This window comes from Corythoichthys intestinalis, chromosome 1 (assembly GCF_030265065.1).
Source record: "Corythoichthys intestinalis isolate RoL2023-P3 chromosome 1, ASM3026506v1, whole genome shotgun sequence".
In the NCBI taxonomy this organism is placed as follows: Eukaryota; Metazoa; Chordata; class Actinopteri; order Syngnathiformes; family Syngnathidae; genus Corythoichthys; species Corythoichthys intestinalis.
The window spans coordinates 43,996,040-44,014,059 of NC_080395.1; the positions used below are offsets into that span (position 1 = coordinate 43,996,040).

At 39.2% G+C, this 18,020-nt stretch overlaps 1 protein-coding gene across 4 annotated transcripts in view; it reads left to right on the plus strand.

The window, feature by feature from the left end:
- The window catches only part of rnf111 (ring finger protein 111), a 61,667-nt gene that overhangs the window by 26,707 nt on the left and 16,940 nt on the right, over positions 1–18,020 (plus strand). For 2 of the 4 annotated variants that reach the window (XM_057851398.1, XM_057851405.1), the window contains exons 8-14: positions 1,147–1,504; positions 4,139–4,264; positions 4,343–4,460; positions 8,566–8,646; positions 11,535–11,630; positions 11,822–11,908; positions 12,173–12,276. In XM_057851398.1, coding sequence (XP_057707381.1) covers positions 1,147–1,504; positions 4,139–4,264; positions 4,343–4,460; positions 8,566–8,646; positions 11,535–11,630; positions 11,822–11,908; positions 12,173–12,276 — 970 coding nt within the window. The remainder of the gene's footprint in view (positions 1–1,146; positions 1,505–4,138; positions 4,265–4,342; positions 4,461–8,565; positions 8,647–11,534; positions 11,631–11,821; positions 11,909–12,172; positions 12,277–18,020) is intronic. The other 2 variants (XM_057851475.1, XM_057851556.1) reach the window with 1 other exon arrangement.

Sequence of the window (18,020 nt, forward strand, 5' to 3'; positions counted from 1 at the left end):
TGCAAGAAATGTAAAATGGGAAAGAAGAAAAACATTTAAAGCTAATAGCAATAAGAGGCGTGCGTAATTTCCGATTCTTAGATTATTCGCGATTTGGCCGTGAAAGATTCGAGAACGATTCACAAACATCCAAATTCCGATTATTGAAATAAACCAGGTAAAGCAGAACTAAAACACAGTCAGCGTGGTCTTCGGAACACAATGAGTAAAGAACCGAGAGTAAATATCATGTTCAACTCATGCCGCTAGATAAAAAAATATAATAACTGACTGTGGCCGACAGCTGCTACAAACAACGCCCAGTTGCTAGTTGCTACAGACATACGGCCGCAATAATGCTACGGTAGATATTACATATATGTAGAACTAGATGCAAAATGACAGAAGACGGCGGCGTTAGAACATGTATAGAGAACTAAATGCGAAATGACTTGCCAGCGTTAGTAAACATCTGCCATCTTAAAGCAGTAGACTTCTCTGAAAAGCTCTGTTGTAGCGAACCTAATTCGCTTTTTATCTAAAATAGTCCTAAATCGGCAAAATCTTGACTTCAATCTTTAAGTGATGAAACAGTTTTAAAACTGTCACATGTCGAAAGTAGACAGAAGGGAAATTATGGAATAACGGGAGCAATTTTAACAACTTTAACGGTTGATTCACAACATTAAATTAATTGATGGATGGATGGATAGTTTAAAGCTGCTAATTTAGAATGGGGACTTGAGTATTACTGTTTTTAACTGTTAACTTGATACTGAAATTGTAGTTTGGTTTAGCCTGAGAGGATTCTTGAACAATTTTGGAACTAATGTACAAAACATTAAAAAAGGGGGAGGGTGCATCAATAATTGATTTGTAATCGAATCGAATCGTTAGGTGCCCAAAGATTCCACCTCTAATAGTAATGAAGGTGTCAAGTGGCGAATGAATGAAGAATGAAAATCGAGTGAGTCACTAGATTTTTATTTCATTGTAATAAGTTTCCCTTTGTTCCTCTATGCCGTTATCACTTTTTTATTAGGGGACTGACAGCATAAAGAGGGGAAAACTATCTATTCAAGACAGAAGTTTTGAACCTTAGTAGAAGTTGCGGTTACTCATCAGCCAGCCCTAATGAATTTTTTTTCTATTGTTCTATCTTCCCAGATGGCTCTTTGGCACGCTCATTGCATCATCAACCCTCTACCGCCTGTCCCCATTCTCATGGGAACCCCCAACTTCCAGCTCAGCCCCCTCCACAGGGCGATTATGTCCTTCCCCACAACGTCCACTCTTTTCACCCGCCGCTGCCATCCCACCCTTCTGGGCACGCCGTATCCAGCGCCCCTCCTCTCACCGCCCACCACCTCCCCGGTTCGAGCGCCCCGCTCGCCCAGCACCTGCCCGCAGACCATCAGACTCTGCCGCATCAAATGCCATCAATGATTTCAGTTCAAAGGCTCCATCAACATGAAATGTTGCAAAGAATGGAGGTCCAGAGGCGCAGAATGATGCAGCACCCCACGTTAGTACTGCTGTTTAAAACTTTCGTTGATTTTAACCCTTTATATGGCCAGTGGGAATTTTTGCTACAAAAAAAAACTGACCTTGTGCCCACGTACATTAGGGTTGGGCGTTATGGCCTTAAGTACAGTGGTACCTCGACATACGATCTCTTTGACAGACAATTTTTTCGACATGCGATGTAAAATTTGACTCGCCATTTGTTTCTACATCCGTCGACATGCTCGAAATACGACGATTTATGACAGCGCCGCAGTTTCTTTGTTTTGCCGTAAGACGGACACATGGCGGATTTTCTTGTGAGAGAAAACACGGGTTCCAAGGTTAGTGCAGGTGGTGAAAAAGGTGACGCTTACCGTTGAAATGGAAATGATAGAAAAATATGAGCGTGGTATGCGCATTGGTGAACTGGCTCGACAAAACGGCCATAGAATGTCTACGATCTTGACGGTCCTCCCCGTCCTCCGTTCGCCCGTCTTCATACGTTAAGGTGACAATTATTATTGTGGTAACATCGCCAAAGAAATCGCCAGCTTCGTCAGGTTACTAATCATTATTCTATCAACTTGTGCAACACAACACGCCTACTGTTCGCCGCGGTTGATGCCAGCAACAAAACATTAGGAGAGAAATTAAAATCTCTACTGCACTCTCACTGTCACATCAGCCACGCGTTGCGGTCAGGTATAGCGCGCAAAAAACGTCTGCCACATTAGAAGACGATTCGTTACATTATTACAGGAATTATTATGATACTCCGATTTTTAGTTATAATTTATTTGTTTTGCTATGTGTAATTTGTAATAGTACCAGCAGTATTTATTAAAGATTTTGTGTTGGTTTTCGGGCTGTGGAACGAATTAATGGAATTATAATGTATTCTTATAGGAAAATCCTGCTCGACATATGACCATTTCAACTTACAAACAAGGTCCTGGAACAAATTAACTTCGTATGTAGAGGTACCACTGTACTTACTGCGGTAAATTGAGCAGATTTACCTCGATTACAATAAAGGATAAATTCACCCAAGCAAACTGTTATATAATTTGAAAATCTGAATCTGAATGCTGGAAATTCAAATGAACTGTTTCTCATTAATTTATTTAACAGTTTTCAATTTAACATATTTCACGATTCTACATTAAGTGTAAACATATAAAAAATATCTTGTGAACAACAAGCATTCAAGTATAAACATTTAAAAGTGCTTGTATGACTTGAACAAGGTACAACATTGTAAATATCGCTGTGGCCACGGTGCAAAAATGTCATTACAACCCAAATGACTACAGCAAAAGGGGCTTGAACAGTGCACTTCAAACGGAGGACAACATCATATATCAGACAACTTATTGTTAAAGGCTGCTGTGACATGATCACTCAACACAAGTGTTTAATTCAAGGTTTCAGGGGTTTTTTTCAGAGCATTTTCTGAAATTCATGCAGGCACACATACACATTAAGCTGTACTGCTCTAATGCTTATGCTGATAAAATATTTAAGATTACCGGTATATGATGGCAGCAATGACACAGAATAAAGCAAGCACATACAGAAATATAGCTGTGGCCATTGAACGGTCATTTTATAGGCTACACTGTTGGATTATACTTTATGCTGAGCTGATTGTAAATGGTAAATTGTACGATTATAAAAGCTATCAGATAAGTATCCAACACAGAGATAAAAAAATAACGCGACATAATGATTGCTAGATGCAGTCCGTGCCCAAAGCACTGCTCTCGCATCCACTCATCGAGTTCAGCCGCTTTGACAATGTTAGAGCCGCTGCATGTGGTGATGGCGACTTCACATCCCACGCAGAGAGCATTTCATCTGTGTGGTCGTCCGACAAATAGGCTGTAGCCAGCAGCTCCCACAGCAGCTGTGCAGCTCCCACTTGTTTATGAAATGGACCGTTAAACTGATGTAGGGCTCCATGGGTCCACTATTATCCGACTGCATGTTCACTTGCAGCGTTAGCGTACTGGTTGATAGCAACGTGCTTCTGTTTGAGTTCCTGATAGCCACGTGACTTCACACGTAAGCACACTGGCTGTATTTTCTTATAGGGGAATGAGCGTAGCCGAACATAACATACTCAAAGCGGGCTGAAAATACTAATTTTTTTCGTTTCTTTACAAAAACAAATTTACCAACATGGTCAAAATTACGTCGGTCATCGTGAACCATCTCGTTAACAGTAATTTTTCTGTAAACCACCCGGCTCTAACATACATGGACGTAACATTTTGTTTTCCTGTAGGCTACAATATTAATATACAAGTGAGGCTTACGTGACCCAACATTTCATGTCCACATATGCGTCCACATGTCAACTCTAAATTAGTAACCCCAAAACCTCCCTTTGCCTGCCACTGACAAAGAGAGACGTCCAATTTTTTTAAAACTGGGAGGACTCATTGCGAATGCTCATCTTTCAGTACTGCGCGAATGCTCATCTTTCAGTACCGTTGACGTGTCCAATCTATTTTGACTGGGAGGGTTGGCAGCAATTATTCACTGCCAGCCTCTTTCCTGGTCAAAATGGATCGGACGTCCATTGCCGTCAATGGCATCCAATGAGTAAAATGACAAGTTTATCAATTCAGTACTTTTTTTCCCCTTACAGCCGAGCGCACGAGCGCCCTCCTCCTCATCCTCACAGAATGCACCCCAACTACGGCCACGGGCACCACATCCACGTGCCGCAAACCATGTCTTCCCACCCTCGCCAGCCGGAGCAGAGGACTGCGTGGTTGGTGTCGAAAACCGCCGTCCCCGCGTCCTACTAATGAAAGTTACAAAAATGGCTGCCAAATGCGTTTGTCGACAGGGAGCTCGGCATAGAGACTGGAGTGACGGTGGCGCCGTACCCTTCGGGGCACCTGCACTCCCACCTGCACCACTACCACCCCACCTCCAGACTGCACCACTTCCCCATTCCCTTCATGGTAACGACACCTGCGGCATAAGCATACATTTGCATAAATACCACTCACTTTTAATTGAATTGTGTCTTAGATCAATGACAATTTTTGCTCTAACATTTCAAGGATGCTGTGGCGATGGTGATGAATTATGCATAAGCAATTAATAAAAGCTCATCAGGCATTTCAAGTGCGTAGTCGAGAAGCCTTGAGGAAAAGTCTTGGAACAAATACAGTCGACTTAATTCCATTTTTAATTATTATTATTTTTTTAATCTACCCTGTTCAGCTGCTTGGGCACGCAGAATTCTGAGTGTCTTTAAGAGCCATGCCAGATTTTGATGTTTTTTTATTTTCCATGCTTCAAATATTAAGTAATCCACATACAAAAACTAAAACATGTTTCCAAGTAAATGGACATGTACAGAGAACTTGGGGGGGGGGGGGGGGCAAAAAATATATATTTGTGGATGCAGTCGCACAACACGATATGCTAGGCTTGACATCGAACAGTTTTCCGCCCAAAAATGGGTCGAGCAAGTTTTTGTTCTTGTATTTTTCATATTTTTATGTGTAGTAGTTGGCCTTAATGTCTCACACTACCACATGAAACCCTGTTTTGCGTATGATCAGAGTAAGGCAATCATTTCCTTATTGATGTAAATTACTCTTCATCAGAAGTAAAAGCTTGCTGAAAAGCTTCTGTGCCAATGCTAGCATTAGTACATATTTGTGATTATGCCAAATACAGTGGTACCTCGACATGCAATCGCATCAACCGGATCCTTTCGACATCCGACGTAAAATTGACTTAAAATCGTCATTTGTCTCGACATATGATGATTTATGACAGCATCGCAATTTCATTTTCCCGTGTGTGAGTGTATATTAATAGATCAACTACACGCATTTAAACACAGTAAATGTTTACTCTTAAATTCAAAAATACTTTCTAAAAAATCACAACTAAAAACAATAGACAATGCCTCTTTTAAGTAAAAGACAACAATATTAATACCGCACAGAAACACAGAATAAATAGAATTTTCCAAGAAAAAAATAAAAATGCACTTAATAACTTAAGCATTTAGGCAAATGGAAATGTTTCCTCTAATAGCTTCTGCTATTGCGTTCCATGTGTAATATTCTGATTGGGTGTAATATTCGGATTGGATGTTTTCCGAGGCACCCTGAAGCGCACGCAACGTTGATGTTTATTTGTTCATGTGACGCAGCAGTGAGAGAGGCAGTGTCTCTCCACAGCCTGCCGAGAGCCTCAGGTTGAGGAAGTGTTGTTAGCGCCGTGAGTTAATAAAAAAAAAATCCTCAGCATGCCGTTTGTTGGATATCATTGCCAGAAAAACGCACATAATATGACACCATACAGCTTCCTTTTTAATGTTGTCCTTATAATGATGATCTGCTGCATCATAAATCACTATGAGACTTTCCACCTCCATGATGGAGCGTTGTTCTTCGTCCATGTTCGCTGGTTAAACTGTGAACAAGCAACTGGGCTGTTGATTCCAGGCACGGCTCAGCCCATTTTAACAGATGCGCCTCGGGCAAAGATAGAAAATAGCGCCCTAAACCATGCGTGCCGGAGCCCGCCGGAGATGGTCCGCAGTCAATCCGGAGCACTGACGCGGCCGGTATACGTTGCACAATAGGATATAATGGGAACGGATTGGCTCCGTCACTATTTTTTGTCGGACATTGATCGAAGATGCATTTTGCGTAGTTTGTAACAAGGAAGCCGAACTTTTAACAGCAAGTCTGTCGCACGCCGGCACGCACGTGAACGCGAGGTGATAAATCGCAGCGGAAAAGTTACCGCCTTCCTTTTTATTTACCGTGCGATAAATGGAATTAATGCACGTTGCGACAGGCTTAGTCATAAATGCAATATTACATCTGTAGTACAATACGTATCACAATCTTTGTCATATTGCACTAATGCTGTTCCCGTCATTCTCCAAACATAAATTTTTCAAATTTAATCAACTTAATCGATTAAATCGAGTAATTCGATTAGAAAAAAGATTCAAATTAAATTTTGCTGCCTCGAGTATTCGTTCAATTAAAGTGTCGTAGTAATGGTTTGTTTTGACAGTGTTTGCATTAAGTTTTGATTTGGGTGATTACACTGCCCTCTAGTAACAACAGTGAATATGATACAACTCATTTCACATGGCTGAATAAAGCTGCTCCCTGTTAAGACACACATAAGCTAAGTTTTTGTTTGAGCTAATGTTTCTTTAATGCATGGGCAATTTATTTCATAGGTATATTTAGACATTTTTTGTGGGAATATGTGTTTGAACCATTTGTTAAAAGCACTGTTAAAAAGGGAAAAAAAAAAAAAGGTTGGCATTTTATAGCATTTAAGCTAGCGGACTTTTGCTGTGTAGGTTAGCCAGTTGTTCTTTTGTTGTACTTAGATCCTCATCTATTTTTTTATACAGTTTGAGGCTCAGCTCGGGTATTTTAATTTTTTATGTTCCTTATCTGATTACTCGAACTCGAACTAGCTAGTTCATCGATAGCTACAGCCCTAATGCAGAGGTACCACTGTATTTCAAACACTAAATTATGTATTTAATTGTTACTAGTGCTGTTAAATTTATCGCGTTAACAGGCAGTAATTAAATTTATAAATTAATAACGTTAAAATATTTGACGCATTTAACGCATGCGCGGAATGACCCGCTCATGCATTGCCTCAGATTACAATGACGCCGTTTTTTGCACATTGAGAGTTAAGAGGCAAAGAAAGGCGAGTGGACACAGGCGTTCATTGGACCACGCCGTTTATTGGCATAAGCTTTGGCAACTCCTTCACAACGAACATAAGTATCATTTAGTGAAAGCACAACAAAAATAATATTCCAATCTCTTAAAAAAAATAATGTTCACAAAAAGAAAAGCGCTCAATGTAAAGAGAACTGGCATTCCCAATCAAAATAGCTATGCAAAATACACATAAAACTTACTCAGACTTTGGTCAAACTCTTTTCAAACATTTTGTTTAGCTCAACAAATACATTGGATGGCAATATTTAGTCAAAATATACAAACTATCAGAGGTCTCGTACGTTGTGAAGCCAGCACTCAAATGAACGTGAAGTAATGGACCAGTAAACGGGGAACTACGGCGTCAGTCGAGGCAAGGCAAGGCAAGGCAAATTTATTTATATAGCACAATTCAACACAAGGCAATTCAAAGTGCTTTCACACATGAAGACCATAAAAATCACATTTAAATCAACACAACGTAAAAACCAAGACAAAACACATTCATTGGCTTGATTTCTAAGTAATTTAAAACTCACCATTGACACCTTGTTGTGTATTTCAATCACTACCTTACGTAAAGACACTGTGGAAGAACGGCAGGGAGCCCATGTGACGTCGCTGCTCAGCGACGTCAACAATGGCGAGCTACTAGTTTATTTTTTGATTGATTAAAACGAAAACATTAACAGGGGTTTTAATACAAAATTACTATAAATTGTACTAACATTTATCTTTTAAGAACTCCACGTCTTTCTAACCGTGGATCCCTTTAACAGAATGTTAATGTTAATGCCATCTTATGGATCTATTGGTATAATAAACAAATACAGTACTTATGTACAGTATGTTGAATGTATATATGTCTCATCTTTCGATTCCAACAATAAATGACAGAAAAATATGGCATATTTTAGAGATGGTTTGAATTGCAAATAATTACGATTAATTCATTTTTAAGCTGTGATTAAATCGATTAAAAATTTTAATCGTTTGACAGCCCTAATTGTTACCTTTACTGGGAAGTGATACACATAGTCACCAATAAAAGGGAAAGTAGGACAGATTAGGATCTGACAGGGCAAGGTGAGTGCAAACAGAGCACAATCCAGGATTAAGACCAGTGGACTCATTCCTAAAGTCTGTTTGGAAGGTTAAAGTCAATTCACTACCATCGACGGCATTCGACGGCCGATCCATTTTGACTGAGAGGATTGCTGAAAGCCCCTCCCAGTTAAAAAGGGTTAAATGTCTGTCGCCGTTTATATTAAATGCTTATTTTACGCCACATTGTAAACAAATATTCTTATATAATTGCTGTCTTTCCCCCTGACAGCACACTGGCATATCTGAAGTCACCTACCCGCACATTCGCTACATCTCATCTAGAATGACAGGCTTTGGAAGAACCTATGAGGTGGGTATTTTGTCACCGGTGGACTTTTGGAAGGTTTACATTAGTAATATTACTACAGATTTGCAACCCTTTTAGTGTGGTAGTGCCAAATATTGTAAATACTAAATATGTTGTCTAATAAAATTTTTTACTACTGACCTGTAAAAAACTTTTTAATGAATATGTAGCAGAAAATCTGTAAAATGAAAGCCTAGTTTTCACAAAGTTCTGGGGAAAGAGTGGCGAGTTGTGCCTGTTTTTACTTGGTATCTTGAAGGCAAAGGCAAATTTATTTGTATTGCAACATTCAACACAAGGCAATTCAAAGTGCTTTACATCACATGAAGGTCATAAAAACGTTAAAAACAAAGGCAATCGAAACAGGAATTATACCTACATAAAAATCGCATTAAATTGAAATCAGAAATGGAAATAAAGCAGAAAAGGAACAAAAAGCAAATAGCTTGAAGTTTAAAATATGTCGACTGTTATGGATATGCTGTGATAAACAAATGCGTTTTAGCCCTGATTTAAAGGAGCTAACAGTTTGAGCACACTTCAGACCTTCAGGTAATTTGTTCCAGAGGTGAGGAGCGTAATAGCTAAATGCGGCCTCACCCTGATTGTTTCTTGTTCTTAAAACATACAAGAGACCGCTTCCAGGCGACCTTAGGGGTCTAGATATTTTATAGGGATCCAACAAATCAAGCATGTATTTTGGTCCAAGGCCATTAAGTGTTTTGTAGACGAGCAGTCATATTTCATAGTCTATCCTTTGACTCACAGGAAGCCAGTGTAACAATTTAAAAACTGGTGTAATGTGGCCCAATTTCCTTGCATTTGTAAGGACTCTGGCAGCAGCAGCATTCTGTCCTAGCTGCAATTTTCTGACTGATTTTTTTTTTAATATCAAAACCTGTAAATATACCGTTGAAATAGTCCAATCTACTGAAAATGAATGCATGCATAAGTTCTTTCATGTCTTAAGTCAGAAGCCCCTTAATTCTGGCTATATTTTTTTTAGGCGGTAATAAGCAGATATAGTGACGGACTTGAGATGGATATCAAATTTTAGGTCTGAGTCAATAATTACGCCAAGATTTCTGACTTGATTTGTAGCTGTAAGTGACATTGTGCTAAGGTGCATGGTTATCTTTGACCTTTCCTTTTTTGGCCCGCAAATGATCACTTCTGTCTTCTCAACATTTAGCTGGAGAAAGTTCTGGCACATCCATTCATTGATTTGATGAAACCAACAGCATGGCAGTAGTGCCTCTTAACTTTTTTTAGAATGTGGTGCTTCCTTCAGTTTTACAACTTTTACCTTGGAAGGAACATTTTTCAAGCTTAAATCTGTTTACCGCTTAAGCCATATGTCTCTTCTTTGCAAGCTGACTAAAATGACTTTCACTTTAATAAAATATATGGTCACATGACCAGATTCCATGGTTTTGTGGACAATAGGGTTGGCACTACTTTCCACCGGCACAACTCGCCACACTTTCCCCTGTAAATAGCTATAGGTTGAGTGTAGGGCTGTCCCAAACGACAAATTTTCTCCCGATTAGTCAGCTGACTATTTTTAAGATTAGTCGACAATGTAATTTTTTCTTTTTTTCTTTTACGAATTTAGCAATGAATTTTTGTTGACGCTTATTAATTCACAAAAAAATTTTTTGGAACACTTAAAATCTTTATTAAAGTACAAATAAACATGTAAATAACAGTAATAAATCACAAATAAACAATGAAGCCAAATGCTAATAGCATTAACTGGTGCAAAAGAATGGAATGTAAACAGATTCAGAACACTGACTTCGCCTTTCCAACATGATTCAAAACAAGTCTTAAAAAATATCTAGCATTAATGTTATTGGATACTACTGTATATAATAGTATTGTAATAATTATTCATTGCAATCAGATTTTTAATAAATAGTGTCATTTTAAAGCTATTCTTAGTGTAGAATCTCAATTCTGAAGTATGTGGGATTAACTCAATAAATTGTTATTTATATGACGAACATGACATGCTTTTTACTTTTTCGTCATTTCATGTGGTGTCAGTAATAGATTTTTTTTTTAGTTTGCAAATGCTGTTCACCAGCGATTTTTCATGTTTGAAGTGATACCTTTTAACCGCAAGTTTGCCTTTTGGAGAAGACTGTCAATTTTTTATAGCAGGCTAAAGTAGGTTGTCTTTTTTCCCCATTAGCCTCAATGTAGCAATGCTAACATTTACAGTGTTTAATATCGATGTTTCCTTATTTTGTATGTATGAACTTAAATCTACGGCGTGTTGATGACCAATAAACATCTGTGAAAGGAACTGGAGTCACATATGCCATCAACACGCACGCACAAATGTATGCACGCACGCAGCAATAAAACGCAGCCGTGAAAATTACCGCCCTCATTTTTATTTACCGTGCGATAAATGGACTCATTGCATATTGCGACTGGCTTAGCAACTTCAATAAAACATGTCATTAGTTAGTTAGTTAGATGGCCTTATGATCTGCCAGCTTGTTGTCTCCTGTCTTCTTCCAAAATTACAACTGGGCTGCGGCGTCACGGCCGACGTGCAGCTAAGCTTTTCATTGAAGTGACAGGACACAACAGTGTATTCTCCTTTGTTTCACTGAAATAAGTCAGTGTTTTGGCCACTTTGGTGCGCTTTTTTGGCTTTGTGCCGCTTTCCTCGCTTGCATAGCGAGCGTCCGACATTCTAACCTTTCCACGCGTATATTTGTTTAATCCTTCATTAACCGTCGACGGGATGTTGTGCTGGTCGACGCATTTACGTCATCGATGACGTCGACTACGTCTCCTAATCGGGACAGCTCTTGTTGAGTGCCAGAAAGCAAAATATTGAATATTAAAATGTTTTTTTGTTGTGTTCCCTAAAGGACCTGCTGCATTTAGAGGAAAGACTGGGGACTGTGAACCGAGGAGCCTCTCAGGGAACCATAGAGAGGTGCACTTACCCACATAAATACAAAAAGGTGAGATTGTCCGACTGTGACTTTGCGCCGTGCTGCTTGACCGTTTCCGTGTCATCTGGGACAGAGTGGTCTTTTGTACTCACTTAGAAAAGTGCTGTAGTGTCTTTTAGCTGTGAATGCAGATGTTGTCGGGGAAGGCTTTCCCTAGGTGTAACTAAACGAACCGTCTAACACCCTGCCACCCAATACAGAAGGTGTTGGAGAGAGACATTGACCAACAGTTAACCCCCGAAGCTTGGGCCTCTATTGGGAAAAATATGCACGCAACCCCTGAATCGGTGAGAAATAATGAACAAATCAATTTGGAAACAAGTGTTAGCTGTAGTCTTGGGGGAGGGGCCATGTTTTTTTTTTTTCAGGACAAATTGACCATTCTCTCTGTCCCCAAATGAAATTCAGTGTTTTAAGAATACTTTTTCAATGAAATGTTTGCATACAAGTTAAACACGTATAACAGCGAGCTTTTTTTTTTTTTTTTTTTTAAACACGACTAGAATGTTGGCACGTGGCTTCTGATGTGCCCGAATGTTTGTCACTTGTAGAGAAAGCTGCACGGCAAGCAGGAGGAAGACGAGGGGGCGGACGAAGACACGGAGGAGAAATGCACCATCTGTTTGTCCATACTGGAGGAGGGCGAGGACGTCAGGTGCGTCACCTTGCATCTCTCATTGTTCGCTTTACCCTTCATTAGCTGCCATTGACGGCGTAGACGTCCAACCCATTTTGACTGGGAGAGCTGTGATGAGTCCTCCCAGTTATAAATGAATTGGATGTCTATCATGGCCAATGGCAGGCAAAGAGTTTAGTACTATAAAAAAATCGGTAACACTTTATAATAATCCGTTTTACTAGTTAATAGATCATTAGTAAACTGTTGATAAATGGTTTCTTGATGATTTGTGAAGTATTTGTTAAGTTTGTTAAGCATTTACAGGGTGTTCCAATATGGTTAACCCCATTCTAAATGCCCATGCTAGTTGATGGATCTTAATAAAACTATATACACTTTATGTTTAAGGTCATAAGTTTTATTGGTTAAATATACAAAGAAAAGTACAAATATTTGTTGGTTCTATGGCAGATTTTCATAAGTGTGCAATATGAGCGCTGCCTGCAAAATGCCTTATCAAAATGCCTTTTTTTTTTTTTTTTTTTTAAGTGAACGGCATTTCTTAACCTAAAAAGATAGAAATGCTAATTGCTACACACAAAAACTTGAAACGTTTCTACACAAACTGTGTTTCAGGTTAAGAACACCCTGTAAATGGTAAATGGTGTTATACTTGTATAGCACTTTTCCACCTTTCAAGGGGCTCAAAGCGCTTTACATTGCCATCTACCTACTGGTGACTGTTAAGAAATACTTCACAAATCAACAATAAACCATTTATCAACAGTTTACTAATCTATTAACTAGTAAAACGGATAGTTAATATAAAGTGTGACCAAAAAATCTTTAGACTTGTTATTTAGGCATTTGTCAGTATGAGATTTTGACAGTATGATAACCTTATCACAACATATTTGTAAACTGTTACATCAACATGAATATAATGTTAAAAATAAAAATAGCAAATAACTCAATTTAATTATAATTTAGATAAATAAAACTTATACATTAAATCCACAGCCAGAGCTCAAGTTGCTAAACACTAGAACAAAAATAATTATTTTCCATAAAAAAGTAAAAATGTCTTAAATAGAATTAATATATATTGTAGGCACTTCACTGACTTTAAAGCTCCGTCTCAACATTTTTAGAGACTTGCTCATTTTCTACATATTTCTTAGTCCAAGTTATGATGCAGGAATGTGCATATGTTCACCATTTCTGGTTTGATATACCACTAGTACTATTAATATTAATTAGTTGAATGTTAATGGAGATTGAGAGCAAGAGACTGCGTGTGTGTATGACTCGTATCATTATTTACACGTTATACACACCCACACTCTCTCAACACAAAAAGTCACCAGTGGAAAAAAAGCACTACAGGATGTATTATGAAAATGTTATTTTGAACAGATGTTTACAATGGCGGAAGACTTTTACAAAAGTACGGTAATAGTCAGGAAACTATTTAGCCGTTTCGGCATGCTAACTAGCCAGATTACCTGCCTTGTTAAGAAGCTTACGGTATAGTATTTGTTTTACCATCGCGAGACACACTGAACACGCTGGAACTCTCGTAGCTGGTGGGAAACGTTCATGACAGTGTTTACTTAAATAAAGCAGTAATGTGAAGTAAGGTTGGCCAACCATGTTTTTGAATAATATCAATGGCTAAACAGTTATGAGCATATTTTTGTTATTTTTTTTAACGCAACCCTTCCAGATTCTTTGTTTAACCCATAGCAACGCCCTTGACAACGAAAATGCTTTTCTTCGGCAATCTTTGGAAATTATGTCACACCGGGAAGTGCGAGGGAAGTCCGCCATAGAATAGTATTGTTTGTTGCATTGCTTCTCGTTAAGATGCCACGGCGGTGTGTGGTGATGTTTTGTTCTCACTCAAACGAAAAGTTGTATGAGTGGCCAAAGGATAGCAGGGCACGTAAATGGACATCTTTCGTTCGCACGAAGCGAATGAATTTCATGACATCATCGAGTAGTGTTCTCTGCTGCAAACACTTCAAAGATGCCTGCTTCCTTTACCGGTCTGCTTATGATCAAGGATTTGCCAAAAAGTAAGTGTGATTTTTGGATTGATGACTGTCAAAGCAGAGCTGCCAACTGTTGTGGAATGAACAGTATAAGCTAGCGACGTTAGCCGAAAGTTAACTCGTGGTAATCCCCGATCATAGTTGTTGTTGCGTTCGCTAGGTTAAGCGTGTTTAAATTGTGCGTCATCTACGGTCTTGTCCGAAAGGGTTAATCCACTGTCAATCGGGAAAGGGGTGTGGATGTGCATATAAGCAGGTCGGCGTCGCGGTAATTCACGGTCACGTTGCCGTAAGAAACACACACCGCTGGTGAGTTTGTGCACATTTATTTGTATTTGTATTATGTATTTCCACCTCCATACTTCAAGCATTGCATTGCATTTGTACGGTTCGGCGTTTCTTTCACGGTGATCGCTTGATAGCCTTCTAGTTTGTGTTTTACGTGCGAGCCGCTGACAGGTGACAACAACAAGCATGTTGGTTTTAATGTCTGGCAGCGAATCAGCGAGCGCGCAGGTCACGCAGTGAATCATGGGAAATGTAGTCTCGGGACAACACTGAAGTGGTGCTTTGTAATCTGTTCGCTTGTGTGAAATAACTACATTTCCTCACGCCATTAGACGCCACTTCCTGCCGAGACTGTACTGTTTGCTCCATTTGTTAATAAAGAAACAAAGTTGTCAGCGCGTCGTGTGTTCGATAAATTTGTAAACAAAAAGCTCATAACAAGACACTATACACGATCCGTTTAAGAGACGCTGGAGTAGTAGGAGGCAAGGAGGAGATCAGCGAGAAGCAAAACTTCACGGTCGAATGTGGCGGCAGTCCGTTATTATTTTTTCTTTGTTTTCTGCGGTGTGTGGAAAAACCTTCCCTCTGATTCCTTCATATGGGTACGCTGGCGGCTGTGCCGTCGGCTCGAGCTTATGGCACAGCGGTTAGTGTCTTCCTGCCGAGTGGACGCATCGTGCACGCGCAGGTTCGCGTCCCGGCCTGGTCGGTGGGTGGGGGGGGGGGCGCAGCGCGGCGCGTTGCACACCGGTTACACACCAAAACAAACAAAGAAGTCAGGCATTCAGTACGCTGTAAATTCATGACGTCTTACTCACATCATTCTACTTAAATCTAGCCAAATAATTTTCCACATCTTGTTTTGAGTGTTAAAGACTAGTTAACAGATGAATGCGCCAGATTATTCCTCTTACTTGAAGTAAATATTGGCATTTGTTCTTATTAAGCCCATACATCTAAAAAAAAAAAAAAAAAAAAAGTCATTTTTCACCTAAATCAAGAAAAAATGCTTTCAAATAATGTTTTGAACCATACCTATTCTTGAATAAAGTACATTTCTATTTTACGAAATTTCCGGGTCCCACTTTTGCGAAAGAAATTTCGTTTGCGGGATCGCAGTGAGTCAGTAACACACACACTTTTGTAAATGTTTTGTTAATGTAGAACAAAAATAACGCTAGATATAGATTGTCACTTCTAAAATCCCTGTGCTACTGTTAAAGTACACAAGATATTCCTTCGAGCAATCAAAACTCTTACCGTTGACAAGCGGGCGGAGAGCCGACACCCCGGTTGAGCTGCAGAGGAATACTAGCTAGGCGTCCGTATACTAACCACTAGCAGACTCTAACCGAAGAGGAAAATATTCCCGGCTCTTATAGTGGTGCATCACGTGAGAGACGAGATGGTCAGCCCCTTCCCTGAGGTGACTAGCCACTTGCCCAATGGTATCGTTACACATGTTTTGAGATCCATGGGTTTCGTTACACATGGTTTGACACGTTTTGTAATCACACATCACAAAGATGTCAAAGTGGCAAGGAAAACAAGGTAAAGGGAATCCTTCATCACAAGGACGCCAAAGTGGCGAAGATAACAAGGTTACAGTCATAAAAGGGAATCAACGCAATATGCTGATTCATTCCGGGTTATACTATATTTCTCCCATCAATTTCTGACAAGTTTTTTTAGGATCAAGTATAATTTATTGTTTAAAATGAGGCTGTTAAGCTTACTTTCAGCTAGCTACTTTTCTTCAAGAAATCTGAGTGAAATACACTTAAAGCGCTGGCAGATAATTTCACTTATTTCCAATAGATTTGCACTGAAAACAAGGGAATTTAACTAGTTTTAAGGAGATATGTTTTTGCAGTGCAGTAATGTTATGTCAGAAATGGCTTACTTTTATAGGCATTTTTGTGCAACTTAGGTATTTACTCTGTAAGTAATTGTTGCCAAAAGTTTACAATTACACAATGTCAGACAATCTGTCATTATTTAGAGGTGGGAATTTACTACTTGTTCACATTTGGTGTTGAAAAAAAGAGCAACAAGTTATATTTTTGCACAGTAATATTTTCTAATGTGTATACTTTAAAATTTTACATAAATCTTTTAATAGAATTATCGGCTTGACATTTTCGGTTATCGGTAGGAATGAGGAAGAAATTATCGGTATCGGTTGAAAAATGTATTATCGTGTGCATAACTACTTTGTAATCATTATTATACTGGAATGGATGGATGTAAATATAGTCAATACTGTAAGACACGGGTGTTCAAACCCGTCCTCAAGGGCTGCTGTTGGTCGTGCTTTTTGTTCCTAACGATCGAACACTGATCGTTTAACCAATGAAGTTACTGCTAAAACAAGCAGCACCTGACTACAATCAACTGATTACACTTATAAAACATCAGACTGGTGCAAAGGTGTCGTCCTGTTTTGTTGGAAAGAAATCCTGCACCCACTGCGGCCCGAATACGTGTGTGGAATACTTTGGGGACCCCTGCTGTAAGAGCGCTAACATTTCTTGGCTTCTCAATCAAAAACTGGTCGATAGCATTTGGTAGCGTCTATGAACTGTTAGTAAACTTTTAGAAAGCATCTCATAACAACCATACTCCTGCTGAAATCCTCATTCGGGCTGAGGTAAAGGCCTTTCATTACTATCCAACCGGTTCGCAACTTCTCTGGATAACTCTGAAAGTGCCGCTACCAAATGCCAACGCAGCTAGCCAGACTCCACGATCCAGCCCGTCACTTAACTGACTTCGCCTAATGTATTTAATTGACAGAAGACAATTAATTGTGCTGAAAAATGACATGAAATAAAAAGGCCATTGTGGAAAAAGACATGAAAAAAAATTACTTTGTAAAAAAACGCTTATTTTACAATTTAAGGCCCATAGTACACAATTTGTCTGTTATATATCAAAATGGTCGTATTTATTTGAAAAATGTTTGTATTCATTTAATTTGGACCTTTTTGGGGTTCCATACGACTTAAAACTCATGACTTATTGTACCCGATCGTGACGGGCTACCGGATCGCGATGGATTGCTACTGTGCATGTGCGAACTGATGCCATTTACTCTTCAGCGATGATGGCAGATATAGATATGTATGTGTTCGATGAAATGATTAAAAGACATTTTTCTTTTTTGGGAAATTATATCTACTTGTCCTTCTCAAAAAATTAGCGTATTGTGATAAAGTTAATTATTTTCTGTAATGTTGATTGACTGCTGTCCAGAAGGCCATCACTGACACCCTCAAGCAAGAGGCTAAGACACAAAGAAATTTCTGAGCGAATAGGCTGTTCCCAGAGTGCTGTATCAAGGCACCTCAGTGGGAAGTCTGTGGGAAGGAAAAAGTGTGGCAAGAAACGCTGCTTAACCAGAAGATGTGATCGCACCCTAAGAAAGATTGTGGA